At 46.2% G+C, this 13,867-nt stretch overlaps 6 protein-coding genes across 6 annotated transcripts; 3 read left to right on the forward strand and 3 right to left on the reverse strand.

The window, feature by feature from the left end:
• Nucleotides 1–458: 458 nt before the first annotated feature.
• N7517_010592 (gamma-glutamyltransferase) lies at nt 459–2,536 on the reverse strand (the record flags this gene model as incomplete). Its single annotated transcript, XM_056728315.1, has 7 exons — nt 459–907; nt 955–1,088; nt 1,139–1,299; nt 1,357–1,939; nt 1,990–2,149; nt 2,207–2,240; nt 2,300–2,536. 7 exons carry the CDS (start codon nt 2,534–2,536, stop codon nt 459–461), a joined length of 1,758 nt encoding a protein of 585 aa, XP_056574130.1.
• Nucleotides 2,537–3,100: 564 nt separating this feature from the next.
• On the reverse strand, nt 3,101–4,239 carry N7517_010593 (uncharacterized protein; the record flags this gene model as incomplete). Its single annotated transcript, XM_056728316.1, has 3 exons — nt 3,101–3,482; nt 3,544–3,591; nt 3,650–4,239. 3 exons carry the CDS (start codon nt 4,237–4,239, stop codon nt 3,101–3,103), a joined length of 1,020 nt encoding a protein of 339 aa, XP_056574131.1.
• A 1,637-nt stretch (nt 4,240–5,876) lies between these two features.
• On the forward strand, nt 5,877–6,062 carry N7517_010594 (uncharacterized protein; the record flags this gene model as incomplete). The annotated part of the gene is made up of 1 exon (XM_056728317.1): nt 5,877–6,062. The coding sequence occupies one exon, from the start codon at nt 5,877–5,879 to the stop codon at nt 6,060–6,062; it is 186 nt and encodes a 61-aa protein (XP_056574132.1).
• A 1,683-nt stretch (nt 6,063–7,745) lies between these two features.
• N7517_010595 (DUF2841 domain-containing protein) lies at nt 7,746–9,406 on the forward strand (the record flags this gene model as incomplete). The annotated part of the gene is made up of 4 exons (XM_056728318.1): nt 7,746–7,977; nt 8,042–8,542; nt 8,593–8,778; nt 8,838–9,406. 4 exons carry the CDS (start codon nt 7,746–7,748, stop codon nt 9,404–9,406), a joined length of 1,488 nt encoding a protein of 495 aa, XP_056574133.1.
• Nucleotides 9,407–11,498: 2,092 nt separating this feature from the next.
• On the forward strand, nt 11,499–12,317 carry N7517_010596 (uncharacterized protein; the record flags this gene model as incomplete). The annotated part of the gene is made up of 1 exon (XM_056728319.1): nt 11,499–12,317. One exon carries the CDS (start codon nt 11,499–11,501, stop codon nt 12,315–12,317), a length of 819 nt encoding a protein of 272 aa, XP_056574134.1.
• A 638-nt stretch (nt 12,318–12,955) lies between these two features.
• Nucleotides 12,956–13,506, reverse strand: N7517_010597 (uncharacterized protein; the record flags this gene model as incomplete). Its single annotated transcript, XM_056728320.1, has 2 exons — nt 12,956–13,134; nt 13,185–13,506. 2 exons carry the CDS (start codon nt 13,504–13,506, stop codon nt 12,956–12,958), a joined length of 501 nt encoding a protein of 166 aa, XP_056574135.1.
• Between the last annotated feature and the right edge of the window lie 361 nt (nt 13,507–13,867).

Below are 13,867 nucleotides of genomic sequence, written 5' to 3' on the forward strand. Positions count from 1 at the left end.
AGAGCAAATATAGTTACCTCCAAGTCTCCTGTGCGAGTCAAATGCGTGGTGTTCTCGAAAAGTCGCGAGGAAAGCTTTCGAGCTCCCTTAAACGCGGGGAGGTCAATTCACGTGTAAACTTGAGAAGGTGACGCGATGTCGTGTCAATGAAACCAGCAAATAGAAATTAAGAAAGAGACAAGTTCAGAGCAACTTCTCACGTCAGTGTAGACTCTTTTAAGGGGAAATAAAAGGGACGCGAGTCGAGCTCTCTACACCAAAAAAGGGAATATCGAAAGCACAGACCACCCGATAAAGAAACGCCAATCTACGAGGCGCCGGCGCCTTCCAGAAATCTCCAACAAAGGCGGCAATACGAAACACTTGAACTTAATTGATCTATTTATAGTGATGGTTATATACCTTGACGCGCACGTGAAAATGTATGTACTTTGACATCGCTGCCAACATATCCCATCTTAGACAGCATACCCAGCCGAGTTGAGCTGTCTGGGCTCACCAGCCGCATCGAACGTTCCATTGGGCAAGACCCGAATCAGCTGGGCACTACTCTGTCCTGGAGCAACCCAAGTAACATTGTGACCGCGCGCCTTCATAGAGGCAACCGTTGCGTTGTCGTAAGCGTATTCGAAGCTGACCTGGTTTGGCACGAGCTGATCATGCAGACGGGGTTTGGCCAGCGCTTTGGCAGCGGAGAGTCCCTGATCAATGGAATTGATAATGTTCTGGACAGTGGCGGTGATGATACGGCTGCCTCCTGCGGATCCCGCAATCAAAAATAGCTTGCCGTTGGGTCGCTCGACTATCGCGGGCGTGATGGAGGAAAGAGGGCGTTTTCCAGGCCGAACGTAGTTGGATACGGAGGGGATGTATCCGAATGAGTTTGATGATCCAGGAATGGAGAAGTCTGTGAACAATTAGTTAAGGGCGCCCGGGCTGGCTTTCTCGACATACCGTTCATCTCGTTGTTCATAATGACTCCAGTTTCTGGGACCATGACATGGCTACCAAAGAGCAGGTTGATTGTGGTGATGACCGAGATTGCAAGGCCCGTATGGTCAGCTGCTGCGATGTGGGAAGTTCCAGGACTGATACAGAGTCAGCACGATGTCAGAGAAATGCACCAAGTAGGACTTACGTGTCCAGGCTTTCCAATCCGGCTGGATCATAAGCAGATACGTTCTGAGTGCGCACATCGGAGATCTTGGATCGAATGTTATCAATCGTAGCCTGGTCCAAAATCTCCTTCTGATACTTGGCCATCCCGTCAACAAACAGGGGGTCGCCCAAATTCGATCTCTAAGTTTCGTGTAAGCGATCGTTGACCAGAGTGAATTCAAAGTTAGTCATTCATACCTCGCCATATCCAAATCTCATAGCCTCATCCAACCGATGAGTACTCAAATTCACGGACTTTTCAGTCGAAAAGAAATCTTTGTAGGTCGCGAGAATCTTCAAAATACTCATAGCGATAATACCACTCGAGGGAGCCGACGTACTCGTGATCTTATAGCCACGGTAGTCAATCTGCGCGATATCTCGAATTGCCAATTTGTACTCTTTGAGATCATCGAGCGTCATTGTACCGTTTGCGCTCTGCAGCGCATTAATCATAGTCTCCGCGATAGGGCCCGAGTAGAATGCATCTGGGCCACGCTCTGCAATCGCCTCGAGAGTATCCGCATACCGGTGTCGGGTAATGATATCGCCCAGCCCAAGTCTAGTTCCGTTCGGAGCAAAGTCAATTGCCCACGTAGGGTTCTTAGATAGGAAGTCCTCTCCACTGCCAACGGAAGATAACATGTATTTGACAAGATCTTCTGTGACAGGGAAGCCGTCGCGGGCTGTGCGAATAGCGGGCTGCATAATGGTCGACCATGGAAGAGAGCCGTATTTCTTGTGGAGGTACTCGAGACCTCGCACTTCACCTGGTACTCCACTGGTATAGCTGTTAGCTTGGCTCCGGTCCGCTCGGCGTGTTTGTCTTACCTTGCCAGTCCACCATAGATGGAAGCGGCCTCGTTGTTTTTATACATATCCTCGAATGCCGCAGCTGGGGCCGTCTCTCGGAAATCAATAAATTCATAGTCACCCTTTTCGGATCTCACGAGCATGAAGCCACCTCCGCCGATTCCACTGTGGTACATCCCTAGTTTCCGTTAGCGATGCTCAGATACAAGTATTGACTGAACAAATATAGTCTTACCTACGACACCAATACAGAATTGGGTTGCAATCAACTATATCATTGTGTCAGCACCGCGATTCACCTCGCGCTCGCATGGATAGGTATACTAACAGCGTCAGCAGCGTTTCCGCCCTTCTTCAGAATATCAGATCCATGGCGGGAGCAGATTGAGCTTTCGCTAGCAACAGCGCCCAGTTTTCCATGGCCAATTTTACCATGCGACCCATGGCCCCCATTCGGGTCCCGCTCGGAAAATTCCAAGGGAGAAGTGTTTGCACTGGGCAGATGAATTGCGATCAACAGCAGCGACAAAACTGTCAGCACTCCGAGTCTCATCGGTTTTAACATGTTGGCAAGAGTTTGCCTCCAATTTCTCTGGATGGAATGTTGCGCAAGAGTCGGGGCGGGAGAAGAAGAGGCTGGCGAGGCCAAGTCAAGCTATGGCGCCATCGGGTATTAGTATTTTCAACCATGGGAAATTAGTCGTGGAGAGGGGAAAAGATAGCTGTACCTGTTTCTCCACATCTTTGCTGATCTGACAGGGTTGTTGCATGTCACAATTGGAGGCGTCCAACTTCGCTCCGGACGCTTTTGTATAGGATCAGCGGGCACCAGACGCAAATAAAACATCGAGAGATGTGGATCAAAGGGAAATTAAGGAGCGAACATTTTGAGAGTCATCTAAGAAACTTAAAAATAATGTATAGCGGTGTGGTTGTAGGATATCCCGATGTCTCAACCCCGCTGATAAGCGTTGTTTGGGGGATTGGGGTCAGCGCCATACCCGAGGTCACGATGTAACCTCCTATCTCTTTGGGTTGGTTAGTTGATCCTTTCTGAATATTTGAATCTCTATGTTGTATAAGAACCTAGTACTTCACGCCCTGAATTCTTAACGTGGTGTTCCTGTGGCTAGTCCTCCCTTGCAGCGGCTCGTCTTATCCAGGAAATAGTATCCTCCCACTCCGGCGGAATTTCATCCAGTGGTTCCAGTGTGGCCAATACGAGCCGACGACCCCAGTCACGCACGTACCATCGGTGACACAGAAGACGCATAGCTATGCCAAAATGCAGAAGCAGAACTCGGGCAAGCCAGTCTCCCCGTTGGAGCAGCGAGGAAAACTTGTCAGAGAGGTATAAGGGCCATGCAAGGGGACCGCCATGTGGGCCAATCTTCGGCCACGGCTCAATGGCCTGATGCAGCCGCTGCCATGTGGCTTGGTAAATCGGTCGATCCTCTTCTTTTGTTATGTCAATCCTCGATCGAAGTCGATCCAGTGACTTGACTATATCTCTGCGAGCTTGTTAGCTTCACAAAGACCTACACAGTCCCCCCATGGCTCACTGGAACATACTTGTGTAGGCTGAATAATACCTGTGTGTTTTCGACCGGGTTGCCATTACTGTTTCGTGTTATTATCTAGATGATCGCCAATGAGCCAGAGAGAAGAGGTGCCGTACTGATCATGTTCCCCACTCTCGAGGCTTTCTTGTGTATCAGGAGCGCACAGCCAGCCATCCAGCTGCGCTTCAACGCCGCCTTCAAGTATCCGGGACAGAAGCATGGCCGGGCCAGACATCAATGCGCGAGCCTCGAGAATCACCGAAATCGGGTCTAGTGGTCGACTTTCGACAGATAATACTCGGGATCCCATGGCGAAAAGCATTATGATGACGGACGAGACAAATGCTGGTTCATAATCTGGTGGTGAGATTTCTGGAAGAACCATGCTCAGTCCAGCGCATGCCTGGCTCTGATATCGTACGGCATGGTTTAGCCATGAAGCCCGATTATCAGGTTCAACCGAGGCCAAGTGTAAAGCTGCAAATGCGTGAATGCTATCAAGCAAATAAGGACAAGATGCGGCCATGCGAGGAATAGTCATGGAGAGATGGTGTGCTGAAAGTCCATCCTGTGACAGGGTGTGGTATGTTGAAGTCATATACTGGTGAAATAATCTCGTCTCAAGCAAACGTGTTGCCTGTGGGAAATCCTGTGATGGAGTCACAGTACCACTCTCTGTCTCGTCCTGAGCGCTGGATGACGCCATAGGGCTGTCCTCGTCTGCATTTGGAGGAGGATATTTGCATTCCAATTTTCGCTTCCTGCACAGAGTACATTTTGGAATTCCCTCGTCACACTGCGGGTTGCGTCAGAATATGAGTCTCAGTGTGTGGGTCACTACCATGCATCAAGTCCACCAGAGCCACATTCAGCAGCCCGAGTTCAGAAAAGCAAACTTGTTGGCACTGACCTTGACATGTCTCCTTTTACACTCCAAGCACCCCTTCCTGGACTTCGTGTGGCTGCGACGCGATGGCATTGATGGGTGCCATTCAGGGACTAGGATGATAGCAAAGAAACAAAATTGAAAATCACAATAAGCCTCAGAATTCATATATCTCGGACAAATTTGATCCGCACCCCCGACCTCGGTACTTTCTGGGGGATCTGCACATGACACTGCGTGATTGGCAGAGGCCCTGGAGGCGCACCGGCCCGGGGCCCCGGGGCCTGTATTGTGGCTTATATAATCATCTCGATTGGGTGAAAACTTGGAAGTAATCCTTAGATAGAGACCGTCTCGATAGACCCTTGATTTTAACGGGATACGGACTATGAAATATACACAATGATATATATGTGTTTAAGCTATATTGGGTTAAGCAGTTTGGAAATGAAACTTGATCGACAATCCATGTTGGGAGTTTTCTATTAGACGCTATTTTATACGCAACAAAGAAACGATGCTGTAAGAAGGGCTTCTTCTACTTGTAATGGAAAATTCAGGTATGTAATATTTCATCCGTAGTCTCTACAATATGTACAAGAATTGTTCGGCATTTTCGCTGTTCTGCCTTAACTCTCAAATCAACGATGGAGCGTCCGAGGGAAAATCAAAAGGGCTAACTAAGTGAGGAGAGGCATTGATGATATAGCATTAGGCTATACTACGGCGTTTTCTGACTGCCAGTGCGCCATACCAGATTTTGGCAGCAGTATACATGACATGAGCACTTATACACTAATGTCACCCCAATTCTCTATCCTATTTATACATATCAATTTTATCTGTATATCTTATGCTCTACCATCTACCTAAGAAACTGGGAAAGGAAAGAAATTATCTGATAGAAGGATACCTAAAAAGACTACTAAAAAAGACTATATAAGGCTGCATAAGGCTGCATAAGCGGCCGACTATTCTTGTCTCTATAGGTCGTATAACCTACAAATATATACATATATTACATTTTTAGGATGCTTCTCTGAAGAAGCAGGTATTAAATCATCCTATACCACTACGTATACTTTCTTTGCCTCCATTTCCCGATTCCACATTCATGCTAAGTATTCCCTTAGATACCATCCGAGGATCTTACAATTAGCTTCCAGCAATCTGAGATAATTGAGTTGGACCCATTTTTGCCAAGGTCTGTTGCTACAAATAATAATGGATATAACCCATTGACTGGAGAAAGTAAAGGAGTGATTCTTGCCAAAACAATCTAGATTTCGCTGGTAGGAGTTGCGGTGAGATCGTTTAAAGTCAGCTAGCGTTAAACAAAATTGTAGAAGCCGGCGAGATCATCGCAACTGAACAAAGGAAACGGAACATTAAAGCCGAGGAACGGATGCATATTCACCCCCGAGACCTGGCCCCCGACTTGGCGTAATACCAAAAGCATGGACAATCTTCTGACCCTGTTTGACTTCCTCCCTATGCGCACCCCTGAAGACCTGTCGACTGCCTACTTTAAAAAAATAGTGATCGGCGATATCCTTGCTGAGGATGTCCAACAGCAGGAAGTGAATATGTGGAGCAAAACGTTCCCTCAAGTCCAATCCGGGGGCTACTGGACTTTTACCTGACAAGTAATAAAGCTTGCGTCGCCCCCTCGCTCACATGGACGCCTCTTTCATCCTCTGAACTTTGCGTAGGGTCATAGATAAGCACTAACAAAGTAATTTTCTTTTTTTATTTCTAACTGGAAATGCAAGTATTTCGTAAACGTGAAGGTCATGCCATATGTTCAATTATTATTGTCAATTCCGAAATTTATTGGTTTGCTATGTCAATTGTTCAAGAAGTACAACATAAAACTGAGACATACCGGATCTGTAACCATCACCTTACGGGAAAGTGATCGGCAAGAGAGATCAAAACCCATAATTATGGTCGACTTATCTTCACACTCTCCGGCACGAACTCCCATGAGTTCTCGCTGCTGGTATTGAGCACTGATCGATCACATTTCTACTATCTCTGTTCTCTTGGCATTGCCAATCAGAGTAAATATCTACCTAGGTAGTAAAGTCCATAAAATAGAGTTCGCAGATAAGCAGGATATTAAAACGGCGCCGTACTTTATGATTAAAGTAATTTCATGCTTTTTAAATGCGTGGATAGCTTGGAAGACCTTGGTCTCTTGCTTTATTGAGTTAACAGAGCATCGGGAGCGAATTGGTGGCATGCTGGGTGGTTTAATTAACAAGTGCTAGTTCATAGCAGCGTTTTGGGATGGTCTACTCGGTCAGATTATCTGCTTGTTTGGTTACGATACGTTAGATCCTGGTCTAACTAGGTTGCCCCCACCCTCCTCTATACGTAGTGAGTCTTTCCAAGGTGCAGCCCTATCGAAGAATGTATCTATTTGATTTATTGATGCAGGATTTTCTGGGGTTCCCAAATTGCTTAGTAGACGTTTTACGATCTGCAACAAGGTGTGCGATGTGTTCTTCAATTCAAAGGTAAAGACCAGGAAAGAATCTTAAGACTTCCCGAGGCTATAGGGGATACCATAACTCGACATGGGAACCGTTAGCCCAACCCTTTGTAATTAGTGATCTGGTTCGCAACATTGTTCCTTGAACCGTAGTCAGAATCAACATATTCAGTAAGCCAGCTGCACATGCATGTAAGCCAGCTCCGCACCAGAACACATGATCCAAGCGATGCACTCGTCACTTATATTTCAACAACCACAGTTTTTAACCCAATTTCATTTGTCGCCGATAGTAATCGATAAGTATTTTCAGTGCTGTATATCAATTTCGAATAAATCAAAGATCTACAAGTGGGGAGAGATGCCTCGGGCCGGCGGATAGGCAGACGATCTAGTTCGTCGTCATGTGCCAAGGCTAGTGGTACTTTTTTCTCCCCTTGCCTTGTTTCCTTTCTCCGTTACAATTGACACAGTCGTCCTTTGCAGCAGCACGAATACGGGATGTAAGGGTGAAAAACTCAAAAGACGAACCGTATATGTGAGATTATACGAACAAGGTTAAAGGATGGTGATCACCAAAATATGACACTATTTGTTGTGCGTCAAGAAAGACCCGCATGGTTTAGCAGGCCAATAGGAAGAATCCCATACCTGACAGGGTCGATAGAATGGTAGATCAACGAAAGATCCTTGTTGCAGGGCCCAGCCAGTGTATTCCCTGATTTTAACGTACTTACTACTCAAGGTGACCTCGGGGCCAACTTCAGCTATAAATGAGTTCCATTGAATCCGCAGTGTGTGGTTTTTTAGGCAATCCTCCATAACCACTATGGATCCCGACACCAATGACTCAATGGCTTATCACACCCCTATAACCATAGATGGTAAATTGGGCCGTCCTCACTTTGCGCACATATCTGTCGATGTAGAGGGCAGTCTTCACTTGCAGTGCTCTCAGTCGATTGCCAACACCTTCCAAGGTCCCCTTTCTATAGGGCTGGCGGATACCTTTTTGAAAGCAGTCGCGATGTCAGAAGAAGTTTGTTCACCAATAACCCAAGGTGAGTTTCATATCAAGTGCACGGAGATTCCGATTAAATGACTAACTTTAGCTCGGCGTGCCAGCAGCAGCTCACCAAACTACGCTAGCAATTAGAAATACTTTGCCCTCACCACGAATAACCCACACTTCCCACAGGACGGGATTAGATGGCAAAGGGCAGACACGAAATTCCCCACCACCTAGTTTATCTCCGCCAACAGTAGGGCCAGCTCACACAGAGCCTTCGCGTCGTTGGGACACACCGATCTTGGAACGCACAAAAAGAAATGTATGGAGCAACGACAACAGAATGTGGAGGCCAGAAGTCGCAATATCTGTTATAGACCGCAATTTTCTACGAAAGTACTACGCGAAGGCATTTGAAAACCTGCAGCAGACGAATTGCCGGGCCCTCGCGAAAGCCTATGTTAAGCTGGTGGAGCCTCGAAAGCAGGTATTCTTTCCATACAACGGGCGGGCCGTTGTCGCAGGGGTCATTCGGCAGCTTGACCCGGAGGCGACCAAGCCGCCGTGGTGGCCTCCTGGAGTGAGACACCGAGAGCCCGACCATCTTCTCAAACACGGTGAGAAATGTACACAATTTGGTACCGGTCAAATGACTAACCGTCAACAGAGCGCATCAGGCTTCTAGTTCATATTTTGTGTGAACTGCATACTAGCCATGGTATCACCACCAAAAAGCTGCGGGAGGCCGACCAGCCAATTCGCCGGTATATAGTCCCAGCAGAGCGAGTATGCATCTTCGATGAAGTCTATCGGGTTCGACAAGAAGAGGTAGAATTGTTGGAGGGGAAGAGCGGTATGTTATTATGAGTGCCTTGTTCCGTTAGCTGCCCGTAATCTTACTATTTTTTGCAGATGGACTACGTCAGGTGTGGATTTGTCGCATGAACCTACCTGAAGCAGCGAGAATCATATCCAACCGCAATCAACGTAGCGGAGACGGAACACCTTTTGATGCCCCATCTAAAACTATCTCGAGCAACCTATCTGCATGTGTCAAATCACCCCCTACCAACCATGCTCCACCAGCACTATTTGCACCAGTGGCAAATTTCCCAGCCCACTTACCTCTAGACTATCCCTGTGACGTGCAGGGTCAATTTCCTAGGAAATACTCAAGCCCGGATCCCAAGACCACACGTGGTTTTGACATGACTATGCCGGTATCAATGCCGCCGCATGTTTTGAAGAGGAAACGCGAAGGCGAGGGGATAGCTGAAGTTGATGCGACAAGGCCTACAATATTCATACCCGATCTCTCTTCCTCGGTAATTCCTAATCTCCAGCCCTGTCCACTAGAATATCACAGCGGACCTTACAGCTCTCTACAGCAAAATTTCGTCTCGCATGGGCTCTCTACAGCAGAAGAATTAGGGCAACCGAATGAGGGTCGTGATATCTCTTACCAGTTTGGATATAACTAGCAGCCTTTCGCTGGTCCAACTGATTTCCGGGATGGCGTGGAAAGATGTTGTGTGTACTCTGGTGGCAAGCCTACAATAATCTCTTAATCAGATTTGTATTTATTTGCATATCGGTTTCCGATTAGTTGGCGTAAACGAAGATGGCTTTCGACCGAGCAGATTGGGACCGGATTGATAACGAGGTGGGCCTAAGGCTCATGGAAAAAGGCGATGGTAAAGAGTACAAGTGAGGAGCAAACAATATGACGACCCTAAGCAATCTAGGAATGAATGTCTGGTGGTCTGTCTGCCATAGAGAAGAGACATTTAGGAAAGCATGCCTAGTGAAGTTAAGTTTCTCTTTCCTTTAATCTGTAATTGTTCCCTCTATAGTTAGTCCTTTAATCCGGTAGTTCAAGGTTAGAAGATTTCACGATGTTATTAGACGAAAAGTGACAAATAAACCCTATTCTAAGTTTTATTCTCTATGTTATTACATTGTGATTTTGGGTATTATAGCTCTCTATTTACTCCGCATAGCGACTTAGTAGTTAAGATATAGTTATTAACTACGGGGAAATCTGCTATAGCGCACTGGCGTTTGGAGACTGCCGTAATGAGGTTGGCTTACGGTTACTCGGCATTGACATCTAAACAGCGCTAAGGGGTATGTCGACCTATTAAACTTAATCTGAGCTCACTGGCTGTAAGATCAGTCCAGTCTGTAGAAATCGAAATTCGGGTACTAGGTAGATAATCTTGTAAAGACGCAAGACCTTAATCATAATCAGCTCTGGCTGTATCTTAGTAAAGCTGAGCTTCCTCTACATTTGTTTTGACAATTCATCTCAACGATTATTAAAGAGCAATTTAAAACCGTCTCCCCACTTACTTCACAATACTGCATAGTTGTATCAATTTATCTAGCTCCTCTTGTATCTATCTCATAAGCTAACAGCATTCCTTTTGGATTTTACTCATTTAATTTAACAGTCCGACTCCCCGCATATCATACTGTTGACAATATCTTCTCTCATCTCCAACGGCTCGATACGATAAATTAGTCAATCCAAGGCGGATCAAAATGCAGATATATTCTTCATCTCTATCGCTCTCTTTCTTTTGCATTGTATCATCCTTAGTGCACATTTGACCTACTCTACTACCCCCATAACGCGCCGACGGAGAGTAATCAATAGGATAAAAATTCCTTTGGGGGCCGTTATGGCTAGCATTTGGAGGTGGATATAGTGAGTGCTTAGTATTGTTTCTTTCTTTTCGACTATCTACTATCATTTATAAACGCACTACTAACCCCTCCGACATTTTCACAGGTATTACACCTGGTATATTGCGATGGGCATCACCGGTCACTTGGAAGGCCCACTCTGTACGCTGGATTGGTTTATTAACTTCTCTCCAATCCTCTCTAGGATGTCGCAATATATCTTTTATTTTGCACGTTCTACTAATCTATCAATATCGCCCTAGAAATAACCGCCGATAGAGGAAAGCGGCGAGTTAAAACCACCCTAATCCACTAGTTCGTGTTTACTATCATTGTGATGATGGCTATTGTCCACTCTGCGTTATAGGTCGCCTATTGTTTTACATATTTTTAGATTGGATTCGCCTTCCAGGTAGTCACTATTTTAGAGGCCAATGAGAATTAAGAACAGGGTAGCATAGATCCATAAGCAGATGCCAGGGGCAATATCAGGGCAATATAACCTCGTGTTGTTGCGGGGATGCGATAAATGATATCGCGTACTCTCTATGTAAGTGGCTTAGAGCTCATCGGATAAGTTGCCTGTTTGGAAAAGGGTTTAAAGAATTTTTGAGTTAATTTGAAGTAAATTGCATTTGGGCCAAGAAAAAAGGTGTGTTTTTGGCCCCATGAACAGCGATCTACATAACGTCGGTTCGACAAGACCAATCAATGATCCAACTCGATAACTACTTGACCCACTAAAAAACATTGATATTCTGCAGCCAAGAAGTGGCGAAGTCATTCGGGGTACAATATGTAAAGCCAGTAAAATCAATGCCTAGCCAGAGTCAACAATATCGTGCATCTTAGATTTCTCTTCTCAACTTTTTCTCGAGTCACATCATGGCCAACCAGGAAAATGATGCCCCACCCAACTATGAGGAGGCAGTGATGACACTACCTCGCTATGGTTCACTCCCATCAACAATGAACGTACATGGCCAGTGGACAAAATGGAAATCTTTAAATCTCTGTGGTACGACTGCCAAAGACCGTCTCTGTCTGATTGAGATGAAAACTGGCTATAGCGGCAAAGCTCCACTCGGGATGAGAACGGGATTCCTCCTGCGCAATGGGATGAGCAGCAAAGATCCACTTCTTGCTGCCGCCGGCGATGAGTCGCAGGGCCTCCATGCATTCAATCCCGACGGCATCGTGTTCTTGCCCCCACTTGATCCAGACTCGAAGTCCGACCGCATGGATACAGAGGTCATGCGCGCCGAACCTGGTGCAAACAAGGATATCGCCTTCCACTTTTCCATCGAAGTAGGAGAGAAGCAGCGACGGGAGGAGTTTGCATGGAGGAAGGTCAAGAAGGGTGACGATGGAGCTAAGAGAAATGGTTTCAAGTTGGTTCGGCTGTCGTCTGGTCAACAAATATGTCAGCCGAGTGGCAGCAGTGGCGGCCAAAAATTGTCGATGTCCTCGTCTCCACTACCAGGCAAGGATGGTGAGACTGTCGCCTTTCTTGGGTGGGTCATGGCCTTTCCCAGTATGACACATGCATTCACACTCGAGGTAGTGGACGGCCAGTCGAGCGCATTGGGAGGCCGCTGGACTCTCATGGCTATAGTCACTGCAATCAGGTTATATACACTTCATGTAAAGGGGAAAACGAGCAAGTTTGTCGTTGATATGGGAAAGAAAGATTCGGGGAAATAATTCAAATGTTATATGTAACTGTACGCACAGAATATATATCACCCTTGAGCTTCTATTTAAGATCAACACCACGATGTCTGTTTGTATCGAAGAGCTTGGAAGAATTAGGCGCAATATGTAAGACTATACCAACAAACCAGCGGGGGTTAAATCTATCCAGTGTACTAAGGGTCAGGGTAAGAAAATATCCAGAAAGAATACTATGTGCTAGAACCCATTCATCTACCTAGTTAGCCCTGAGCGATCAATCTTACACCTTGTTATTTGGATGTATATCCATACGCCGTTCTATTCGCAGTTCATTTAAATATTCCCGTATCTCTTTCTACTCTTGTTTATGAGTTTTATGAGTACGAATAGAAAGGGGAAGTGAGTCGGTTATTCATAGATGACTTGGGTCTATTTACTTATATGGAGTTTGATATGGATGAAATCTGTGATAACTGAATTGAGAGTGTGTCAAGTAAACGAATGATTTCACAAAGTGATTATATATAACAATTGTAAAATTTGCTCAGCTTTCAAGACTACCATCTCATCCAGTAAAATTATATACAATATAACAACTTAACATGAAGCCAAGATGCTTAACCTCCTTGTCAAACAGCCATACCGTCAACAGAAAGTGGTTCAAACATTTACAGGTTCTTCATCTTCTCGAAAATGGCCTGCATCTGGCCGTACTGATCGGCGTTCAGGTTGTTGTACAGAAGGCACGCAGAGCCACAAGGAGTAGGCACGGGACCACCGGCAGCATCGCCGTCGAAAACGTTTGAAAGAACCATGCAGGTAGAAGGAAGGCCGTCAATTTGGACGCCTAAGAAGGATTAGCTTAATTCAAGTTGAATGTTGTTGTTATCTACTCACCATTGTTCTCAACGGGACCGGTAACGGTGACAGTCACAGCTGGGTCGGTCAAGCTGTCGGCACACATATCGAAGTTGTACTGAGGCACGCCAGCGGGGGCGTTAATCTGGGTGTCACGACCCTGCAGATCTCTGGCTTTGGCAAAGTGGGCGCCGACAATGGCACCGCCGAAGCTAGCAGCAGCTGAGCCGACCTGGGCGACGGTCATGGCGATAGCATCGCCGATGAGAGGAATGGCAATGAAGGGGCACTGGACTTGCTGGCCAAGCATGTATACGGCTGCGCCGGCACCGACGGCCTTGAGGGAGATGGGAGAGATCATATTGAATGGAGGATGTTTAGACTTTTGTTTGGAAATCCGTTGAGAGGGTTTGTTGTGATGAGGAGAAGAAGAACGAGACAGACAGGGAGGCAGATGGGTGTTTTATACCCGTTCAAAGCGATCCATGACAGGAGATGTGCTTGTGATATTCCGCATAACCTTCCACGATGAGGAAATGCTCATAACCCTACTATAGTCTAAAGCAGATAGCGTGAAAGTTAGTGTCCATGAATAAATGTCAGCTGACGTATGATCTGGACAACGTCGTGGCTGTGGCTTGAAGCCGGTGTTCGATAGAAGCCAAACAATGACCCCGATGATATTGCATTGGGGGGCTTACTTGAAGATCTAGACGGGAAGT

This window comes from Penicillium concentricum, assembly GCF_028827145.1.
Source record: "Penicillium concentricum strain IBT 3081 chromosome Unknown utg000006l_segment0_segment0, whole genome shotgun sequence".
Classification (NCBI taxonomy): domain Eukaryota; kingdom Fungi; phylum Ascomycota; class Eurotiomycetes; order Eurotiales; family Aspergillaceae; genus Penicillium; species Penicillium concentricum.